The 20173-nt window shown below is 39.6% G+C and overlaps 1 protein-coding gene across 3 annotated transcripts in view; it reads right to left on the bottom strand.

Annotated features, from left to right (window-relative positions):
* The window catches only part of LOC124128994 (cysteine-rich DPF motif domain-containing protein 1-like), a 68354-nt gene that overhangs the window by 38527 nt on the left and 9654 nt on the right, over positions 1-20173 (bottom strand). For 2 of the 3 annotated variants that reach the window (XM_048396840.1, XM_048396839.1), the window contains exon 4: positions 4196-4269. In XM_048396840.1, coding sequence (XP_048252797.1) covers positions 4231-4269 — 39 coding nt within the window. In that variant the 3' untranslated portion in view covers positions 4196-4230. Of the gene's footprint in view, positions 1-4195; positions 4270-15749; positions 15861-20173 lie in introns of those variants that run through there. The other variant, XM_046492449.2, reaches the window with a different exon arrangement.

Raw genomic sequence — 20173 nt, 5'->3', positions numbered from 1 at the left:
GCTCGAACGCGCTTCGCCGGCTCACCGGCTCTGCTAATTAATGCGTTAATTAGCCGACGCTCTACCACTGGACCACAGGCGCTATCACATGTAATTAGTGCTCGTTTAACAGGTCATTAGAATCCCCATTAACATGCATGCGTAATTCAGTAAACAATGAATTGCGCATGCGTGTGACGTCACTGCCCGCTCTCCCATTCATCTTTTCTTTAAACCACACCCGCAAATGTTTATGTCAACATGACCGACCAATGGGATTAACTGGATTAACGCTTGAAAAGGTAAGAATTTATGGCTAACCCTTGCCCAAAGCCAGCTGACCCTAATGACCGAAAAGGGGTTTTGGATCGTAAAGACGTGTACGTTTCCCTAAGACCGAAAAACGGGTGTTGGATCATAAAGTTGTGTAAGTTTCCCTAAGACCGAGAACGGGTGTTTGATTGTAAAGATGTGTAAGTTTCCCTAAGACCGAAAACGGGTGTTGGATCGTGAAGCGAGAGTCACCAGAGCGTGAGGCATGGTAGCGGTATAACGAGACAGCGGTGGCACTATAGCGCGGTAATTGAGCGGATGATAGAGCTCGGGCTGCGCCCAGTAAACTGCATTGTTGCCCTTTATGGATGCATAGTGCTAGGTTATGAGCGGTGACAAAGATTTCTTATGCATACATTTTGGCATTAAAGACATCGTGTCCAAGAAATCGGTGCGATGAAAGCCGAGATGTCATTTGACTTACGATTACACGCGATCACACGAAAAGATGGAAATAATAACTTAGATGTCAATTTGGCAAATATTTTTGTTGATTTTATTACTTTGTATAATACAGTGATCGCTCGCTATTGCGCTACCAATGGGGTCCAAATAATTGGTGGGCGTTATAGACGATGAGCCGTTTAACCGAAGCCGAGGCGGGGGAGCGCGCTCGGCAAATCTCAAATCATCAATAGGCCTATGTGTTTATCTCACGTCACGTCAAAATAGTATATATTTTTATGGACCTAGATCTACCTGTAATATCATTCATTTATTAAATCTGTCATATTTCACAATGTCTGAAATACGTATTCCATTCTAATTTATCATTTTTTATCAATAAATTAAAAAATTATTCACTATTTCCCGCGATGTTATTGAAAATAAAATTCTCGGACACACATTTCGACAACGGGTCCGCATCGAACATGTCAAAGAGCAAAATATAGACTATTTTAAGCAAATCTTTAAATATATTATACAAAGTGATAAATAAAATCAACAAAAATATATCTAAAAGTAATCAAACTTACATCTAAGTTATTATTTCCATCGTTTTGTGCGATCGCGTGTAATGTAAGTCAAATGACATCTCGGCTTTCGTCGCCTTGAATTCTCGGCTCGGACACAACGTTTAATGCAAAAATATATGCATGAAAAATCTTTGTCACAGCTCGTAACCTAGCACGATACATTCGCGAAGTTCCATATTTTTAATATATATCGTGATTTCCTGCTTAAAACGTTCAGAATAACACGATTTAACAAAAAATCTTTCGCTAACTTCTGAAATTTATCAAACACGAGCTTTGTATCAAAGCTTGATTGGCTGCCTGAGGTCACGTGCTCAAAATTGACCAATCACGAAACTTGTAGCAGATTTCGGCAAGAAAGCGTCATTAGAAACAAATTTTAATCCAATGAAATCGCTTGTTATAACTACGGGGAAAAAACAGGCGATGTTACGAAAGCGCGATTACGAAATGAATGACCGCCGTGTTGTGACAGCAACTACATTTGTGTGACAGTTTAGCCTTAAATTGGATTGCCCACTAATTAAGAATATAAACTTCACTTGTGGTTCTCTTTTATTGCATGCATGCGCTTCTAAGATCAAAGGATGTATAGTGTGAAAAGTTAACTAGTTGAACAATCGTATTTCCGGGACTTGCCGCGGATATTTTCAAACAGATTATTAGAACTCCATTCAGCGATAAACCGTTGATTATGCAATGAGAAGCGTTATGTGCAAATAAACAACGAACAACAATACAATCATGTCTGTGTAAAACTCTCAGTATTAAAAGTGTACATAAATTTTGGGAGCCATGCGTTACCGCGCGTAATAACCGAAGTAGCGCTTTATCGAAGAGCGCAATAGCGAGCGATCACTGTATATTCAAAGATTTGCTTGAAACGTCTTTATTTTGCTGTTTGACATGTTCGATGAGGACCCGATATCGAAGTGTGACCGAGAATGTTATTTTCAATAACATTGCGGGAAATAGTTTCTAGTGAATAAATTTTTAATCTATAGATAAAAAATGATAACATCAAATGGAATACGTGTTTCAGACATTGTGAAATTTGATAGATTTAATAAATAAATGATATGACAAGTAGGTCAATAAAATTATAAACTATTTTGACATGACTTGGTTGGTCTACCCTGCGGTGTGACTCATGGCTTCTTGACTGGCCAACAGTGTTGAAATAGTTAAACTCGACGAGGAAATGAAATCTTTTTATGTTTAAACTTTTTGACGAAAAGATCGGCGGTAATAAAAAAAGGGTAACTTTCATTTTTTTTTTTTTTTAAACATTTGGACTTTGAAAGAGTGACACGCATCCGTAAACCAAGAAATAACAAAAGTGTCACCTAAATTGAATCAGTGAAAGCTGTCTTAAGCCAAGTCAGCATTATTCCAGTCATAGCATAGAGTTTAGTACCTCCAAAGTAAATGAATGCGTGAAAGCTGTTTTACACCAAGTCAATATTCCAGTCATAGCATAGAGGTTATGACCTCCAAAGTGAATGAATGACTGAAAGCTGTTTGACACTAAGTCGGCAATATTCCTGTCATATTACAGGGGCAATTCCCTTCAAGTGAATGAGCTGTTTAATGCCAAGCCAGCAATATTCCTGTCATTTTAAAGAGGCGATTCACCTTAAAGTGAATGAGTGAAAGTTGTTTAATGCCAAGTTGGCAATATTCCTAGCATATTACAGAGGTGATTCACCTTAAAGTGAATGAGCTGTTTAATGCCAAGCCAGCAATATTCCTGTCATTTTAAAGAGGCGATTCACCTTAAAGTGAATGAGTGAAAGTTGTTTAATGCCAAGTCAGCAATATTCCTGTCATATTACAGAGGCGCTTCACCTTAAAGTGAATGAGCTGTTTAATGCCAAGTCAGCAATATTCCTGTTGCATGACAGTAATTATTACAAGAAACACACAATATAAACTGGTGTTTAAAATAGAGACATATCATCAGTTTGTAACTTTCTGTAGATCTGGCAACTGTTTCAATAGGAATATGGAAGAGGTCATCTGAGGATGGCTTTAGTATTTTCAGACGAGCTTCAACCCTGGCAGAGGGTCCATACTGCCTCTTCCTTCTTGCTTTGTATTTACTCCATGACCGCATGGCTCATTCACGAAAAAAATATTGACAGGAACTTTGGGTGACGTTAGCCAATGGCAAGGTCGAGTCGTTGCTGGTCACGTTTCCTTGTCAGAGGTAAATTGAGAACAAGTCACTAGTCAAGTGACTTATGTCAACTATTCAATAAAAGTACTTTTGTGAAATTTCTTTGGAAATAGTAAGTTACAGGCATATTGTTTAGATGGAGTACATACATAAGTTTTTTTTATCTGAAACTGAATAGGGAATGTAAAAAATATAGCTTTTATCAATGATTGAGTGAGTGAGTGAGTGAGTGAGTGAGTGAGTGAGTGAGTGAGTGTGTGTACCTTTACACCACTTCTTGTAATGTTCCAACCATATCATGTCTGAAATAAACAGGGTTTGACACCATGTAGGAAATCAAACCCAGATCTTCGGTGTAATAAGCCAGTGCTTGAACCACTAGGCTATCTCACAGGCCAATGAATTAAGCTGTACATTTATTTGCAATACGAATGTACACTACATAATCAAATGACATTGGGCTTAAACAGTGTTTCGGACGTTAGAAATTAGTCCTATTCGAGTGAGTGAGTGAGTGAATATTGTTTTACGCCGCTTTTAGCAATATTCCAGCAATATCATGGCAGGGGAAACCAGAAATGGGCTTCACACATTGTACCCATGTCGGGAATCGAACCCGGGTCTTCGGCGTGACGAGCGAACACTTTAACCAGTAGGCTACCCGACCGCCCCAGTCCTATTCGAGATAACTCAAAGCATACCAAATACTTCAAAGCAACATACTTACATTTTCCAGACAGCTTTCAAATCCTCTCAACCACGTCATGGTTGTTTTTTCTCCTTGTCACGTCGACATATTTCCTAGAAAATTAAAGCATTATCACTATCACCTCCTGGTATTAATAAACATTTCTTACATCTGAAATAATGACAGGATATGTAATGGACTTTCTGGACACAAACACAGGCCTGGTTGAGTGATTACATACAGCATATTATAAAATGCAACCAGACATAGACATGTCTAGGGGATGAGCTCCTTAGAGCTTGGGGAGACATGATATACCGGTAGGTGTGAGAATGGGGTAGGGGGTGGTGGGGGTGGTGGGGGTGGTGGGGGTGGTGGGGGTGGTGGGGTTGGTGGGGTTGGTGGTGAGGGATTTGGGAGGGCATGTGTGGTTTAGTTATTTTTACAATTTTCAATCATCAAGGTACTCTCAGTCATAGAGCTGTTATCAATTTTGAAGGTACTGGTACTGTCTATTATCAAAGTATAATATTATCTGTTACCAAGGTACTATTAGTAACCAAGGTAATGAGTGAGTGAGTGAGTGAGTGAGTGAGTATGGTTTAACGCCGCTTTGAGCAATATTCCAGCAATATCACGGCGGGGGACACCAGAAATGGGCTTCACACATTGTACCCATGTCGGGAATCGAACCCGGGTCTTCGGCGTGACGACCAAGGTAATGAATGTTACCACCGGGTATTGTGCAATAATAAGGTATTGTCAATTATTATGGTATTAACTGTTATAAAGGTATCATCAGATGGAAAATTAGTATCAGGTATCAGCTACAAATTGTCCACCATCAGATATTATCCTGTACCACAGTTGTTATCTTACTGATTGTGATAATATTCCATTTTTCCAGCACTTGACAGACAGTAGCACGACATACTAACTATGGTTAAAAGAAAATGCAGAAATATCTGCCTCATCCCAAAAGTAATCTCACTACATTTTTAAAACAACAGAAACAAAACATTTTTACTTTGGCCTTAGATGACAGATAAAACGCTCAACATATTTTTTCCTACACATGCTCTCATTATCATGATTATGCAAATGATTTAATTGATAACGACACTGGCAAAATAAAACTCATATTAGCTCCTAAATTGTGTTTTTGATATATTTAACAATTCTATGGGTGAAATTATTTCAGCGTACACAAAAAGTCTTGGGATCAGCATTAAACTGGGACACATTATATCAAGTTGCTTTGAAATGAGAGAATGTTCCCTACCTCACTCAGTGTCCTTGGCTGTTATAGGCTCACTGTAGGTGCGATATAAAGCCGTAAATACCAACTGTGACTTTTCAAGCCAGATTATCCATGCAATTCAGGTAAAAATGCTTTGATCACATGCAATATAAGATTTATATGACAGTTGCACAGGTATTGCAAGCACATACTGCATCTAAATTACTTTCAGACTATGTGAATGTTGTTTTAGAATTTGTTACATAAAAAATTCAATCCTAAATTGATGAAATTAATGAGTTCTGGGTTAATGACCATACAGACATTGGCCCATGGTGGTTGGGTTAGATTTAGTGAATGCAACTTTTTCATGCATTTTTTCTGCAATTAAGTGCCTCATATGAAAAAGTCTATATCACAATATTTTCAAAACAGGGACATAAAAGAAGCTTGGCTATAAAACTTTATGACAGCACCATTGAAACTGATTTAATGCTGTAATTACTAATTAATGAAAGGTATTAAATAGACTTATACATTTTAAGCTGGAGAGATTGACTGCCGAGGGTGGTCCTTCACTCATGATGCTTTAATAAGGCAATATGTCCAAATAGTTTGAGTCATATCCAGAGGGGGTACTTAGAACACACCCAGTTTTAAATCTTTCTAGCTTCATTGTTTGTTTCTTGTTTAAAACCACATTCAGCTATATTCCAGCTATATGACGGTGGCTTGTAGATAATCAAGTCTGGACCAGATAATCCAGACATCAATATTGAGTGGGTGAGTGAGTATGGTTTTACACCGCTTTTAGCAATAATCCAGCAATATCACGGCTGGGGTCACCACAAATGGGCTTCACACATTGTACCCATGTCGGGATTTGAACCTGGGTCATCGGCGTGATGAGAGAACACTTTAACCACTAGGCTACCTGACCGCTCCTCATCAATATTGTGAGCAACAATCCACACAATCGGGGTACGAGGACACGCTATCGACCAAGTCACTGAGCCTGATCACCCGATCCTGTTAGATGCCTTTTACATTATTGCAAAATCAACATTTGATTTGTTTTGCTTGTTTGTTCTTTCATGCTGAGATCAGCAATATAACAGCTATATCATGTAGACCTGTAAAGAATTAAATCTTGACCAGACAATCCAGTGATCAATATCGTGAGCAATGAACCATGTTGTCGGGGTACGAGGAAACGAGAGTCAGCCCCCACCCAATTAATTTAATCGCCTCTTACGACAAGCATGGGTTGCTGGGGACCAATTCTAACACGGATCTTCACAGGGGGTGTTTTATTGAGTTACGCTTCACACAAAGTCATCATGTTATATCATGTGCCACATAAACCAGAGGCGTGTTCAAGAGGGTGAGAGTACAGTGAGGCAATATCACGCCTTTCTGAACGGGAGGTGCGTACTCGCTTTGGCGGCACAGCATCCAAAATGGTGTCGCCGGGGATCAAAACAGCCCTGTCCACAAGTGTCATAGGTTCACACATTTAATTTCATCACAAGTTTGATGGGTTCATACTTTAATGTTCATGATAACAAAGTGTTTATTTTTATTATTAGTTACATGTCCCTGTGCAGGACCAGACAATCCAGCAGTCGACATGAGCATCGGTCTGTGCAATGGGGATACGATGACATGCATCACCCAAGTCAGCGAGTCTTATCACTCGATCCTTACGGCAAACATATGGGTTGCGGAAGACCTATTGTCTTCCCTGATCATCACGGGTCAATATATTGAAAATGCAAAAATAACTTTTTGATGGTAGATCTTATCTAAAAGATTATTCTTTTGACATCTGTTCCATTCTCGTCAAAGGCAAACATTTGTTCAATGTGCGACGCCATCTTGGATTACGAGGCGAACTACCTCTCGGACTTGATCGCGTGGTTAGCTGTGTTCAACAGCGCGCTCTTGCGTAATATCGCGAGTGACCGCCCTCCTAAACACGCCTCTGATATTATAGTTACCACAGTGAAGGGCAAAGAAATATAATCACGACTTGTCTGATAATTAGCAGTCTGATTAGTCATTTGCTGTCTTGTATAAAAATCCCTATCAATGGTTGCCTACCAGCACATTACAACATCCCAATAAATCAAACATATTTCCCTGCGAACAAATCATTATAACTTGTGAACTCCTAGTGATAAATTGGGTCATGTGGTGGTGTACAGGGTTTAATGAATTGAATACACCATGGCGAGACACATTTTGTAAGGTGACACACTGACAGTTGTCATGTGAGGTGAGGTGAAATGGGGTTTAACGTCCAAGATTATTGCACTTACATAGCGATGAGTGTGTGTCTGCATGCATGCACTCAGCAACATTCCAGCTATATGGCAGCAGTCTAAAAACAATGGAGTATGGACCAGACAATCCATGATTGACATCAAGAGCATCGATCAACGCAATTGGGATACAATGACATGCATCAACCAAGTCAGCGAGCCTGACCACCCGATCCTGTTTGTTGCCTCTTACAACAAGCATGGGTTGCTGAAGACCTATTCTAACCCGGATCTTCACGGGCCTTGTCTCTCATAGCTAAGTCAGAACTCTATTATAAATCTGTGTTACAGCAAAGCTGCTATGAAAACACCAAGGTAACTTTGAGAATGAGGCCCCGTCCCATTGATCTTAGCCAGCCTGCCATAAATCCATCAAGTGCAGGAGTTAATAAAGTCGTACTTCTGAAAATGATCAGGTTAAAGTTCCTCGAGAAGAAAAGAAATTCGAGACGATATCTGTCTATTCACACGCACCTATAAATAATCCAGTCTGGACAAAGTAAACCAGTGACAGAAAGCATGAGCAGCAATCCATGGCATCTGACTACAGTCACATGCAATCAGCCAAGCCCATGACCCCCTGATAACTATTTCAGTGTGATCTTGTGACAAGCATTGGATACAGGGGGACAAATTCTTCCCTGGAATCTCCACAAGGTGGAAACTGGTCACTAATGCCCAATACACATTAGGACATAAGGTCTCCAATTCTTCCCTTGAATCCCCACTGGGTGGAAAATGGATAAGTAAGGTGTAGTTTCCAGTGAAAGCCACTGTACACTGATTCTATAGTTGACAATAGCTGCAAAATTGCTGATTCAGCATAAAATAAATATTGATGCATTCATGATGTGAACAGTTCCCTGGGTGTTCTTGATTTGTATTCAAAAGAGCTAATATTACAAGAAATATAGTTTTGAACCTCAAACCTCAGACTATGTTACTAGGCAACCAAGAACCCGTGAAAGTCTTCCTGTGTCACAGTAAAAAAAATTTGACTTCTACTTTGAGGCAGCCCTGAAAAAGCAGCTCAGCCACGTCTGCTTCAGACTCCTGGGACAGCCATGCCTCTGTCAGGCCAAAAGTCAACTGGACCACCTATTAATGATCTTGCTAATCAGCTGGGTTGGCCAGTCATGCAACAATAACATCTCAATACACTAGACCACACAGGCTCTCATGTTGTCACTACACCTTGAAACATACAGACACCAATGCCCCAATACAACTTAGGACACTAGGTCACCAGTGCCCCAATATAACCTAGGACATAACAATGTTTATTCACCAATGCCCAGAATACACCTAAGCACATAAAGTGACCAATGCACCAAATAAGCGTAAGAACTTTGGGCCACCCTTAGCGGTGACCTCCACATATCATGTCCTCACAAAATACTGGACCCCTGTAAAGGTTTACAATACTGGACCACCCATTCCTGTATAAATATTGGACCACCCAGACACTTGTAAAACTAAAAGTTAAGAAGACTGGACCACCCAGAATCCTGTAAAGGTTTAGAAGACTGGACCACCCAGGCCCCCCTGTAGGGTCTAGAAGACTGGATCACCTAGAACCCTGTACAGGTTTAGAAGACAAGAACACCCACTCCTGTAAAGGTCCAGAAGGCTGGACCACCCATTCCTGTAAAGGTCTAGAAGACTGAACCACCCAGGCCCCTTAAAGGTCTAGAAGACTGGACCATCCAGGCCCCTGTAAAGGTCTAGAAGACTGGACAACCCATATCCCTGTAAAGGACTAGAAGACTGGACAACCCATACCCCTGTAAAGGTCTAGAAGACTGGACCACCCAAACCCCTGTAAAGGTCTAGAAGACTGGACAACCCATACCCCTGTAAAGGTCTAGAAGACTGGACAACCCATACCCCTGTAAAGGTCTAGAAGACTGGACCATCAAGACGCCTGTAAAGGTCTATAAGACTGGACCACCCAGACCCCTTAAAGGTCTAGAAGACCTGACCATCAAGACCCCTGTAAAGGTTTAGAAGACTGGACCACCCAGGCCCCTAGAAGGTTTAGAAGACTGGACCACCCAGACCCCTGTAAAGGTTTCGAAGACTGGACCACCCAGACCCCTGTAAAGGTTTAGAAGACTGGACCACCCAGGCCCCTGTAAAGGTTTAGAAGACTGGACCACCCAGACCCCTGTAAAGGTTTAGAAGACTGGACCACCCAGACCCCTGTAAAGGTTTAGAAGACTGGACCACCCAGACCCCTGTAAAGGTCTAGAAGACTGGACCACCCAAACCCCTGTAAAGGTCTAGAAGACTGAACCACCCAGACCCCTGTAAAGGTCTAGAAGACTGGACCACCCAAACCCCTGTAAAGGTCTAGAAGACTGAACCACCCAGACCCCTGTAAAGGTCTAGAAGACTGGACCACCAAGACGCCTGTAAAGATCTAGAAGACTGGACCACCAAAACCCCGGTCAAGGTCTAGAAGACTGGACCACCCATACCCCTGTAAAGGTCTAGAAGACTGAACCACCCAGACCCCTGTAAAGATCTAGAAGGCTGGACCACCCAAACCCCAGTCAAGGTCTAGAAGACTGGACCACCCAGGCCCCTGTAAAGGTCTAGAAGACTGAACCACCCAGACCCCTGTAAAGGTCTAGAAGACTGGACCACCCAAACCCCAGTCAAGGTCTAGAAGACTGGACCACCCCAACCCCGGTAAAGGTCTAGAAAACTGGACCATCCAAACCCCTGTAAAGGTCTAGAAGACTGGACCATTCAGACCCCTGTAAAGGTCTAGAAGACTTGACCACCCAGGCCCCTGTCAAGGTTTACAAGACCTCACCACGCAGACCCCTGTAAAGGTTTAGAAGTAGAAGACTGGACCACCCAAACCCTGGTAAAGGTTTAGAAGACTGGACCACCCAAACCCCGGTAATGGTCTAGAAGAAGGTTGGACCATCAAGATCCCTAAACACCTTGAATCAGTTTGCCAGAACTGTTCTTTCACATATTGAACTGATGCAGAAATCAATCCTATTCCTTCAATCAGCAAAGTAAACAGCACGACAACTGGGCTAATTAACCCACCAATATGAGGGTTTCTTCATTAACCACTTAAATGCCTAGACTTGATACTCTTCTTTGTAAAGTGTCACTACTTCACATAACTTGTCAAAACTTCGATAAAGATTAAAGGTAAATATTTATAAACTGAAGACATTGGCTTCCTTATGTAATATAAATACAAACAATTACCATGTTTACTATTCGTAATATATTGTCATAAGTGGAACAGTGAACACTTTAACTACTAGGCTACTTAACAAATCTCTCCTCTCCCACTGGTGGTGTGTTTCGAAATATATCTATTTGATGAAATAAATAAAACAGACAAATTCATCCGGATCTTTTTCACATTATTTACTTGTCAGCATATGACAAAGTAGCCGTAATGGATTTGTGTGTATGAAAACATTACGGAAACAAGTGCCCCTGCTTGATCAGACTACCACATGCATTGTGGGAACACCACATGCAACCCATCCACTCCCACATGTTTGTGTAGCATGTTGTTCCAAGTGGCAGTTCACGCATAGGGGCTACCGATAAGGGGCAAAACCCCATTTCAATATTAACAGGTTATCATCATAACCATTCTTATTTGGGATTTGAATTAAAAAAAGTTGAAATTTGGTCCACTAACGACTGTTCCTGTTGAAACAAGTGTAATGTTTTAAGCTTGTAAAATAGATTCATGATGATCTGGAGTGAGTGAGTGAGTGAGTGAGTGAGTGAGTGAGTGAGTGAGTGAGTGTGATTAGCTACACGATGGGTGTTAATGACACTTTGAATAATAGTTCAGTCACTTCAGGGAGGGAGGCTGTCGTTTACCATTTGTGTGCAGTCGATTAGTAGGTGCCTCACTCTGGGAGTGTGGGTTTGAATCCAGGATGAGCCTCAACCCAAAAGAGTACTAGAATCTGTACTTTACTCATAAAGTGTTATCTCAAATATAACATTTGTTCCATTTGTCCACTTTCTAAATGGCATAGTGTATTCATATACAATGATCACAATTGGGGGGCAAGCTGGGGTTTGAACCTATGGCCAGTAAATCCTGGCACAGCAAAGGGATGCAACTCAGGGCAGTGCCTTCCAGTACTTTAAGTACTGGCGAGTCTATGCCCCCCGCAAAGTTAACAGAAATATTTAATAGATAAATGCATTTGTGTAATAGATATTTTCTTTTCTATTGCTTTGTACAGAAATACATTAAATGGTTGTACAAAAGAGGTGACTGGGAGGCTATAATGCATTAGGTGGTAAAATATTATTCCATTAACTACTTTATATCTGGTAACCCTGACTGGTATGAAGCCAATATATTTATAATGAATATGCATATGACAAAAGGCATTTAAAAAGTTACATTTGGTCTAACATGTTTAAAAAAATGACTTCTCAGCCCAAACCATTGGAACTGGCAACATATGTATCTTGATAGTAGTTTACATGTCTCAGAAATCTCTCAAATTCTTCCTCATTTGCAAGACCGAGCCCACATGTCCCCCATACATTTCCATTTATGTGGAAAAACACTGATGGAGGGCTCAGTCGCAAAACGTTTCCATTTTCGCTTTTAATCTGTTTTTCTTTCTGTTTTTCTTCCTCAATAAAGACCCGGAGGAAATGCATTGTTTACCTACTCACTCCCCCATGTACAAAAGGTGAAGCCCGTCATTTCACACATTTAGCCTGTTCTCAGTGATTCCTCTCTCAAATGTGGTCCTTGCACGCCTGCACTGAGGTCTATAAAGACTCAACTGCTTCTTGTGTTACACAATCAATGGCATTGGCTCACCTTGGAGAACCATTGCTGGGACGATATCAGTACTCAGCTGTTAATGATAACAAGTCCATTTATAATACGCCAAATCCCATTCACATAATACATGGCACTACATTATTATTACCCCGGTCAATGGATCAATGCGCACAAGATTTTCATTCTCAGCTCCCTTGGCAGTGTACAACCCCAGCTGTCTGTGAGGCACTAAAAGGTTCACAGTCACAACACCATCTCATCCTACCGGGTACCCACTGACTGCTCTTGAACAGAGGAACATTTCAAACAGAATCACTTGCCTAAGAAGACACCACATGTAACTTATGCTTGAGTGTGAGGCAGGACCGAAGCCCTAGACACTCTCAAGTTGCCTGTAACCTGTGTGATATGTACAGCATAACATGCTCCACAGAATGGTGAGTGAGTGAGTTGGGTTTAACGCCGCTTTTAACAGTATTCGAGTTGTATCACGGCGTGTCAGCTTCATGTGGGAAGAAAGCCCGAAGTGATTCAGGTTTCAGACACTTACCACTTCGGTGAAACCCACGAGCAAAGGTATGGTGCTGACAAACCTAGAAACATAATCGGGACGAACCTGGATTTGAACCGACAATCATAGGTTTCTAGCGTGCGCAAGGGACGCAACTCTGCGCAGCGAATCGCGGCACCTTAGACGACTTGGCCACCCGTGCCCCCTCCACAGAATGGAATACAAAAAGCCCGAAAACTAAAAGCAGAGTTCCTTGTGGTCAGACGAGTACCTCTGTCACATCGTCACATCGTCACATCTTACACAGTGAGATGTGGGAACCCTACCCAGAGTTAGCGATATACAGTCACTTTGACGTGTAAAGCTATATTGTCATGCACCTCAATGTCACCTAGTAGTATATTTATTTGATTATGCAAAACAATATGTAAAGCGCATCGAAAGGCATGCGTTAGGCCTGTCTGATCTTATTTCAGAGTAAGTGCGTTTGTTTACAAACAAGGGGAAAGTCCAGTCATATGATAAGCTTACACCCACAAACAATACACTGATGCGCGTGAAGTGCATCTGAACTAGTGCACATACGACTTTTATGAACTTGGTTATTTCTAACCCTATTGGTAATAAAAAGAGTTATTATCCTTCTCATGTCATTTTAGGTGTCATAACAGAAAGATAAAGAAATAAAAACTTATTTCAAAACTTCATCATTTCTACCAATATCTAGTATCTCAGGATACCTGATATACTGAACACTTTGGTGGACTGGCTGAACCTTTTCACAAAGTTATCTTCAACTAATCACTGTTTGTACTAAATCATTCTTCTCATTTTCACAACCAACACTAAAAAGACTTGAGGTTGCATTAATAATTGAATGCACCTGCACTGTTTCTTTGTTTTTTGCATAAAGCCACACTCAGCAATATTCCAGCAATATGATGGCAGTCTGTAAATAATCGAGTCTGGACCAGACTATCCAGTGAGTGACATCATGAGCTTCGATCCATGCAATTGGGATACGATGACATGCATCAACCAAGTCAGCGAGCCTGACCACCCGATCCCATGGGTTACTGAAGACCTATTTATTCTACCCCGGATCTTCACGGGTCACACCTGCACTGAAAAAGAACTAGATTTGATAAGGTGCTTGTTGCCACCTTGAGACACTGTACATGATCTGACTCATAATGTTCCTTCATTTCATAAAACCCAATTCATATAGTACCCCTATTTAAGCTTTAATTGTTCTCCACCATGCAAGCTTATTGCAACATTTAAAAGACAATTTCCAACAAATATGACACAGAAGTTTATGTAATAGCTCTAAAATGTCCTTCTATTCTCATTTTGAATTAACATTGAAGTGTGAAAACTATTTGAATTGTGTAACATGTATGTCCAGGTTTAGTTGCAGTGCATACTGGCTGGAAATAGAAACTGGTAGAAAATTTAACATTTCTCGTAAAGAAAGATTTTGCAAACTATGTCAATTTTGTCTAATAGTTTCATTTCCTGTGCCCTTCATATTCTCATGTATGCCATCTCTATATTCCTTCAAGATATTTTTATACCCAAATGTCCATAAGTCTAATATACTTTTATCTATTAGTACTATTAACACAAAGCTCATGTTTAGTTTCGCTAGATATCTGTGTCAGAGTAAAGAAGAAAGAACACATAGTTTATCATTGTGACTGTTGCCATGAATATGTGTCATACATTTTGTTCAAAGAGCCTGTGGCCTCTATCGTACTGAATAAAGAATTTGAATTTGAACACTATGCATCATTAAATACACCCAATGGATATTTGGGCCAGTAAGAATACACACAGATCACAGAATGTAGGTTTGTATGTCGTTTTGAATATGTTCTATAAAGCGAAAGGTGCAAGGTAAGGTGTTTCAAAGGCATGAATGGCTCTTTAAAACCTGTGCAGAAGGCCATGAGAAATTAATTATTTGATTTTCATCCCCACCTGGCTCATTACTACCGGTACATCAAATTATATTCCCCCTAAATACCTACAAACGATGAAAGTCACAATGTGTGTTCCAGTCTTTCTTTACTTGAAAAAAATTAACTCATATCACGGTGTGTCTAATATGCACAAATGTATACTATGGATGATGAAAAAAAGATAGCTTACATCTCTCGGGATGCACAATAATATTCATAGTACCAAATTCTTGAAAGAAACAAACTAGTCCAGTAATTAAACAAATTATTAAATACAGCATGTACAGTACACTTCACCATTTCATTAGTTTACAGGACCCTCACATTTCCTGTAAGACCCTTTAAATACATCATTTCATAGGTCACAGTAAAATCCTGATACATGTACTCCTACCAAACATTCATGCTTCATATGAATCACATCCACTGACAGTAAATGGTCACAGGAGAACAGTTTCTTTAAAAAAAAAAAAAAAAAAATCTGGATGAAAATATAATCGTTCATTTTTTGTGGCCTGTTTTATTGTACTTTAGAAATAAATAATTCTAAAATGTTCCCAATTGCTAAAACTTCTATAGCTACAAAAGTTACAAGGAACCTGAGCACTAAACAAAACCCTCATTACCTTAAGGTAGTGGGGTAGCTTAGTGGTTAAAACGTTAGCTTGTCATCCTGAAGGTCCGGGTTTGATTCCTCATAAGTGTGAATTGTATGAAGCCCATTTCTGGTGTCCCCCACCATGATATTGCTGGAATATTGCTGAAAGCGGTGTAAAACCATACACACACACAAGTAAGGTGTCATATTACTTGGTTTTCTGATCCACAAGGTGAATCTTCTTATCCAGTAAATATAAATAACTGAAAGAAAAGGTTTAAATTGAGTAAAGATATATTTTTTCATTTGAAGTAAAAACAGCTGGATCTTTTCATAACTAATGTTTCCAAAATAACACAGAATTATTAGACCGTCAACTCGAAAATACCAATATTGATTTCCAATATTTTAAGCCCGCATCTGAGCACATTTGTCAAGAGGAAGCTGTAAAACAAGTAAAAAACTTGACCCATCCTAACATGAATCCACACTTTTAAGTGACAGCTCTCAAAATAATGATCAATAATGATACTCTAGTCTACCTATCAGACAGTTTTACCTGGGAGGGACACAGAGGGAAGCTGATTATCTGTTGCAGACATCTCTCAATATACCAATTTGTGAAGCATACCTGCATCCATTCATCACGTAACCAGCATGAAACATACCATGATACAATCACATTTGCGTGAAGGAATATTGCAACATGTAGACCATGAGCCATGTGGAACACAAATGAACCACCTCCATAACATATGAATCATTGTTACAATAATATCAAAGTTAATTCTCCCTTTGTTTCCCTCTTATTTTCACATGATGAAAGTGTTGTCACACGGAAGGTAGTGCTGAACTTGAGAAAAAGCATTATTACATTCCTCACCTTCAGCCTGACCTTTGGTCATGAATCTGCAGCGTAAAGGCTGAATACTTTTTTTCCAAATAGATTTCTTTGTGTAAAATTGTATTCTAGGTGGGATTTATTTTTTTTAAATAACAGACATGTTTTTTAGTTTGTAAAATCGTTATGTGAATATGCTGCCATGTGAGCAGTGTTAGTTAAGGCTGTCTCATGGGTCTTGCAGTTGAACCTCACTGTAAGCACAAATTCTTGTGACAAATAAGAAGATTGTGTTTTCAGATTATTTTATCTTACTCCTACTAGAGATGTTAAGAGTATCAGTATTTAATAATCAATACATCTATCAAAACTATGGTGCGATAACAACTAATAGATATTGTAACTTGTCATAAATATACTGTCATTGAGCAATAAATATTCGTATTGCCTGGCATTTACATGGGATTTTGGGATTGGGCAATTATGTGAACTTGGCCTGAATATCAGACTGAGAATACCTACATAAAGCCCTATACTAATTTAGTTGATTGATGAGACCCCTCTACAAAAACACCCTGAAATTAGAAACTAAATTAAATGACTTTTGACAAGACATTATGGCTCAACTGTTTTTTACAATTAGTTGAAATGAAAAACAAAAACACTTAAAATATTATCACCGCTGTTCATAAGAAATGGTGAACAATAATCTTTATTCAAACAACAAAAAACAATTAATTATCTTTCTCGATCGCATGGCAATCATACTACTGCGATGTTGTGACCTACAAGTTTGGTTTTCATTTATTAGTAGCAGTATTAATCTGGAAGGTAAAAACATTATTTTTTTTCAACCACCTACATTGAATTTTAGACCAAAATGTTTGTAAACCAACTAATAAAAAATAAAAGGCCTAAAATCAACAGTTTCATTGATCATTACCCCTCCGTACACTGCATCCAACATGGAGTGTTCTTGCATCAGGAAAAACCCTCGATTATGCAGCTGTGAAATAGAAATGTCAGCATATTTTTAGATCACCATTAAGATAATAGGGCCAGTACACATACTTCATTTAAAAACATATCCTTTGAGAAGTTCAGATAAACCTGTTCCACTGCAACAATATCCATTAAGCTATAGCCTGTTGTAATACACCCCTCCTAAATGGCATGATTATCACATCAATCAGGATGTCATAAGTCGTGATATTTCTCACTTATTTGAGATTCTCATCAGATATTGCAACAGGATGTCAATGTGTTGCACAACATGCAATGATGACTTGTGGTCTATGCATTTACGACAGCTTGTTATAGATGGAAGCCAAAAAAAAGTTACCAGCTTTTTAAAATTAAGTTCTAGCTTCCTAGATCTAGTATCCCAGATCCTCATTTTGTCTCAGGTCCTAGCAAATACAAATATTTCCTCCACGTGAATTCCTGGTTAGAATGGTACCAGCAGCCTATAGTTTTGAGGAAGAGGATTTATGGATGTCAACTTCTTTGACATGGTGTTCCTCATAATTAAGAAGATGCCCTCCATAAACTCTCTTCCTTATGTGTATCACTTCTAAATGCCATTCAAGGACCAAATAGTACTTATCATAAGTTGGTTGGTTGGTTTGTTGTTTAACGCCGCACTCAGCAATATTCCAGCTATATGACTGCGGTCTGTAAATAATCGAGTCTGGACCAGACAATCCAGTGATTAATATCATGAGCATCGATCCACTCAATTTGGATCGAGGACATGCATCAACCAAGTCAGCGAGCCTGACCATCCGATCCCGTTGGTCGCCTTTTACGGCAAGCATGGCTTGGATGGTCAGACTCAATAATTAGGTAGATTGCATGTCATTGTACCCTGACAACATAGATCATTCTGTTTCAGGTTAAACAATGTTTTAGATCGCTTTAATGAAATAAATTGGATCATCTTAATATCCTGCAACCACATAACAAAGTTTTGGCAGTTGAGTTTAGCATCAATTATGGTCAAAGGGAAATAACTCTTGTATGACTTATCTAATTATGGATTATCGTATGGATTTCGGGTTCGAATTGGTCCCAATCTCAATATGCTGGTTGTGAGAGGCAACTTGAAAGGACTGAGTTGTCAGAAACAGTGACTTGGTTGATTGTGTGTTTTGGTACCCAGACAGCGAGATCATGTTTCATAGCATCGATCAAACAGACGTCATACAGCTGGAATATTATTGAAGACAGCGGGGATTTAATATATATCAGTAAAATGTCCCCATTTCATGTAAAAGCGATGTTTTGTACTGTTTCTTCTGGCAATAAACTCGTTGACGAAATTTTTGTAATTTGTTATCCTGCATACTTTTTCTATATTGCAAAAGCCTTTGTCTCCAAAGTCCAATCTATGTAAACATTCAGCTCCGTTTTCCATTTCTTGTACACTGCTGGTGGATTTACTGAAGTAATAAGAATGTCATAGAACAATCTAGAACAAATACCCGATTTAAGTAAGTCATAGCAGAGACTGCTTATGTTTAGTGATGCAGTGTTGATAACAATAGTTCTGTGAATAGTATCTCTCCATGATTCAGGTAAGCGTGAATAAAATGCGAAAAATGCGAGTGGTCTTTTCTTGCAATAGTAAACATCTCATTTATATCAACAATAAGAGATTTTGGGTAGCAGAAATACCAACTTAGACATATGCTGAAAACAAACAACTATGTATTCCACATCACTGTTTATTGAGCAGCACTTGTAACAAGTATATAAACAATGTCATTCAAACACCAATTACATCCTGTGAATTGTCACTGCTGCAGTCAAGACAAGAGTTCTATTCACTTATGTCATCACTGATCACACCTGCAAGTCCAGATAGACGCCACCCTCGCAACACAGTGTCTTAAAAATTTGTTCTTCACGACTGCGTCAAAGGCCGACATGAGCCAGCGCGCATGTATTGTTTTAGTGGAAGTTCTCTACTCAGCGCTTATAAGCGGTGCTATTTGGTGTGTGATTGGATTAATGTAAGGTTGGATTAAGGTGAGGACTCTCCTGTATTTTCTTTAGATATAAATCCACTGATGCTTGAGAGGAGGGGGGTGTCGCATTCATATTGAGTCGCATTTTTGGCTAGGGGCCAGCAGTCGCATTCTTTTGGAGACGCATCAATTTCACGATTTACAGTATATTAAGGGTCAATCGATTGTAATCTAGTATAGTACCCTTTATATCATACATACCTACAAGTTTGGTAAAAGGGATGGACAGCTTTAACAAACAAACAACATACTTTCCCACAGGGTTGAAATATTATCTACAATATTATACATGAAGTACATTAGCCAATGAAAATCTTCAAGTAACGTTTGGGTCACAATAAAAATCAATCAACAGATATGTTTTAGGTAGTGGGAAGCATTTGTGTTGTGCTTCATATCACAGAGATGGGGACTGAGGGATGGTTACAAAAGTTGTGCTTCATATCACAGAGATGGGGACTGAGGGATGGTTACAGAAGTTGTACGTCATATCACAGAGATTGGGACTGAGGGCTAGTTACAGAAGTTGTGCTTCATATCACAGAGATGGGGACTGAGGGATGGTTACAGAAGTTGTACGTCATATCACAGAGATTGGGACTGAGGGCTAGTTACAGAAGTTGTGCTTCATATCACAGAGATGGGGACTGAGGGATGGTTACAGAAGTTGTGCCTCACATCACAGAGATGGGGACTGAGGGCTAGT

Source organism: Haliotis rufescens, unplaced genomic scaffold (genome assembly GCF_023055435.1).
Source record: "Haliotis rufescens isolate VD_foot unplaced genomic scaffold, xgHalRufe1.0.p SCAF_16, whole genome shotgun sequence".
Classification (NCBI taxonomy): Eukaryota; Metazoa; Mollusca; class Gastropoda; order Lepetellida; family Haliotidae; genus Haliotis; species Haliotis rufescens.
This window is presented reverse-complemented; position numbering and strand designations above follow the sequence as displayed.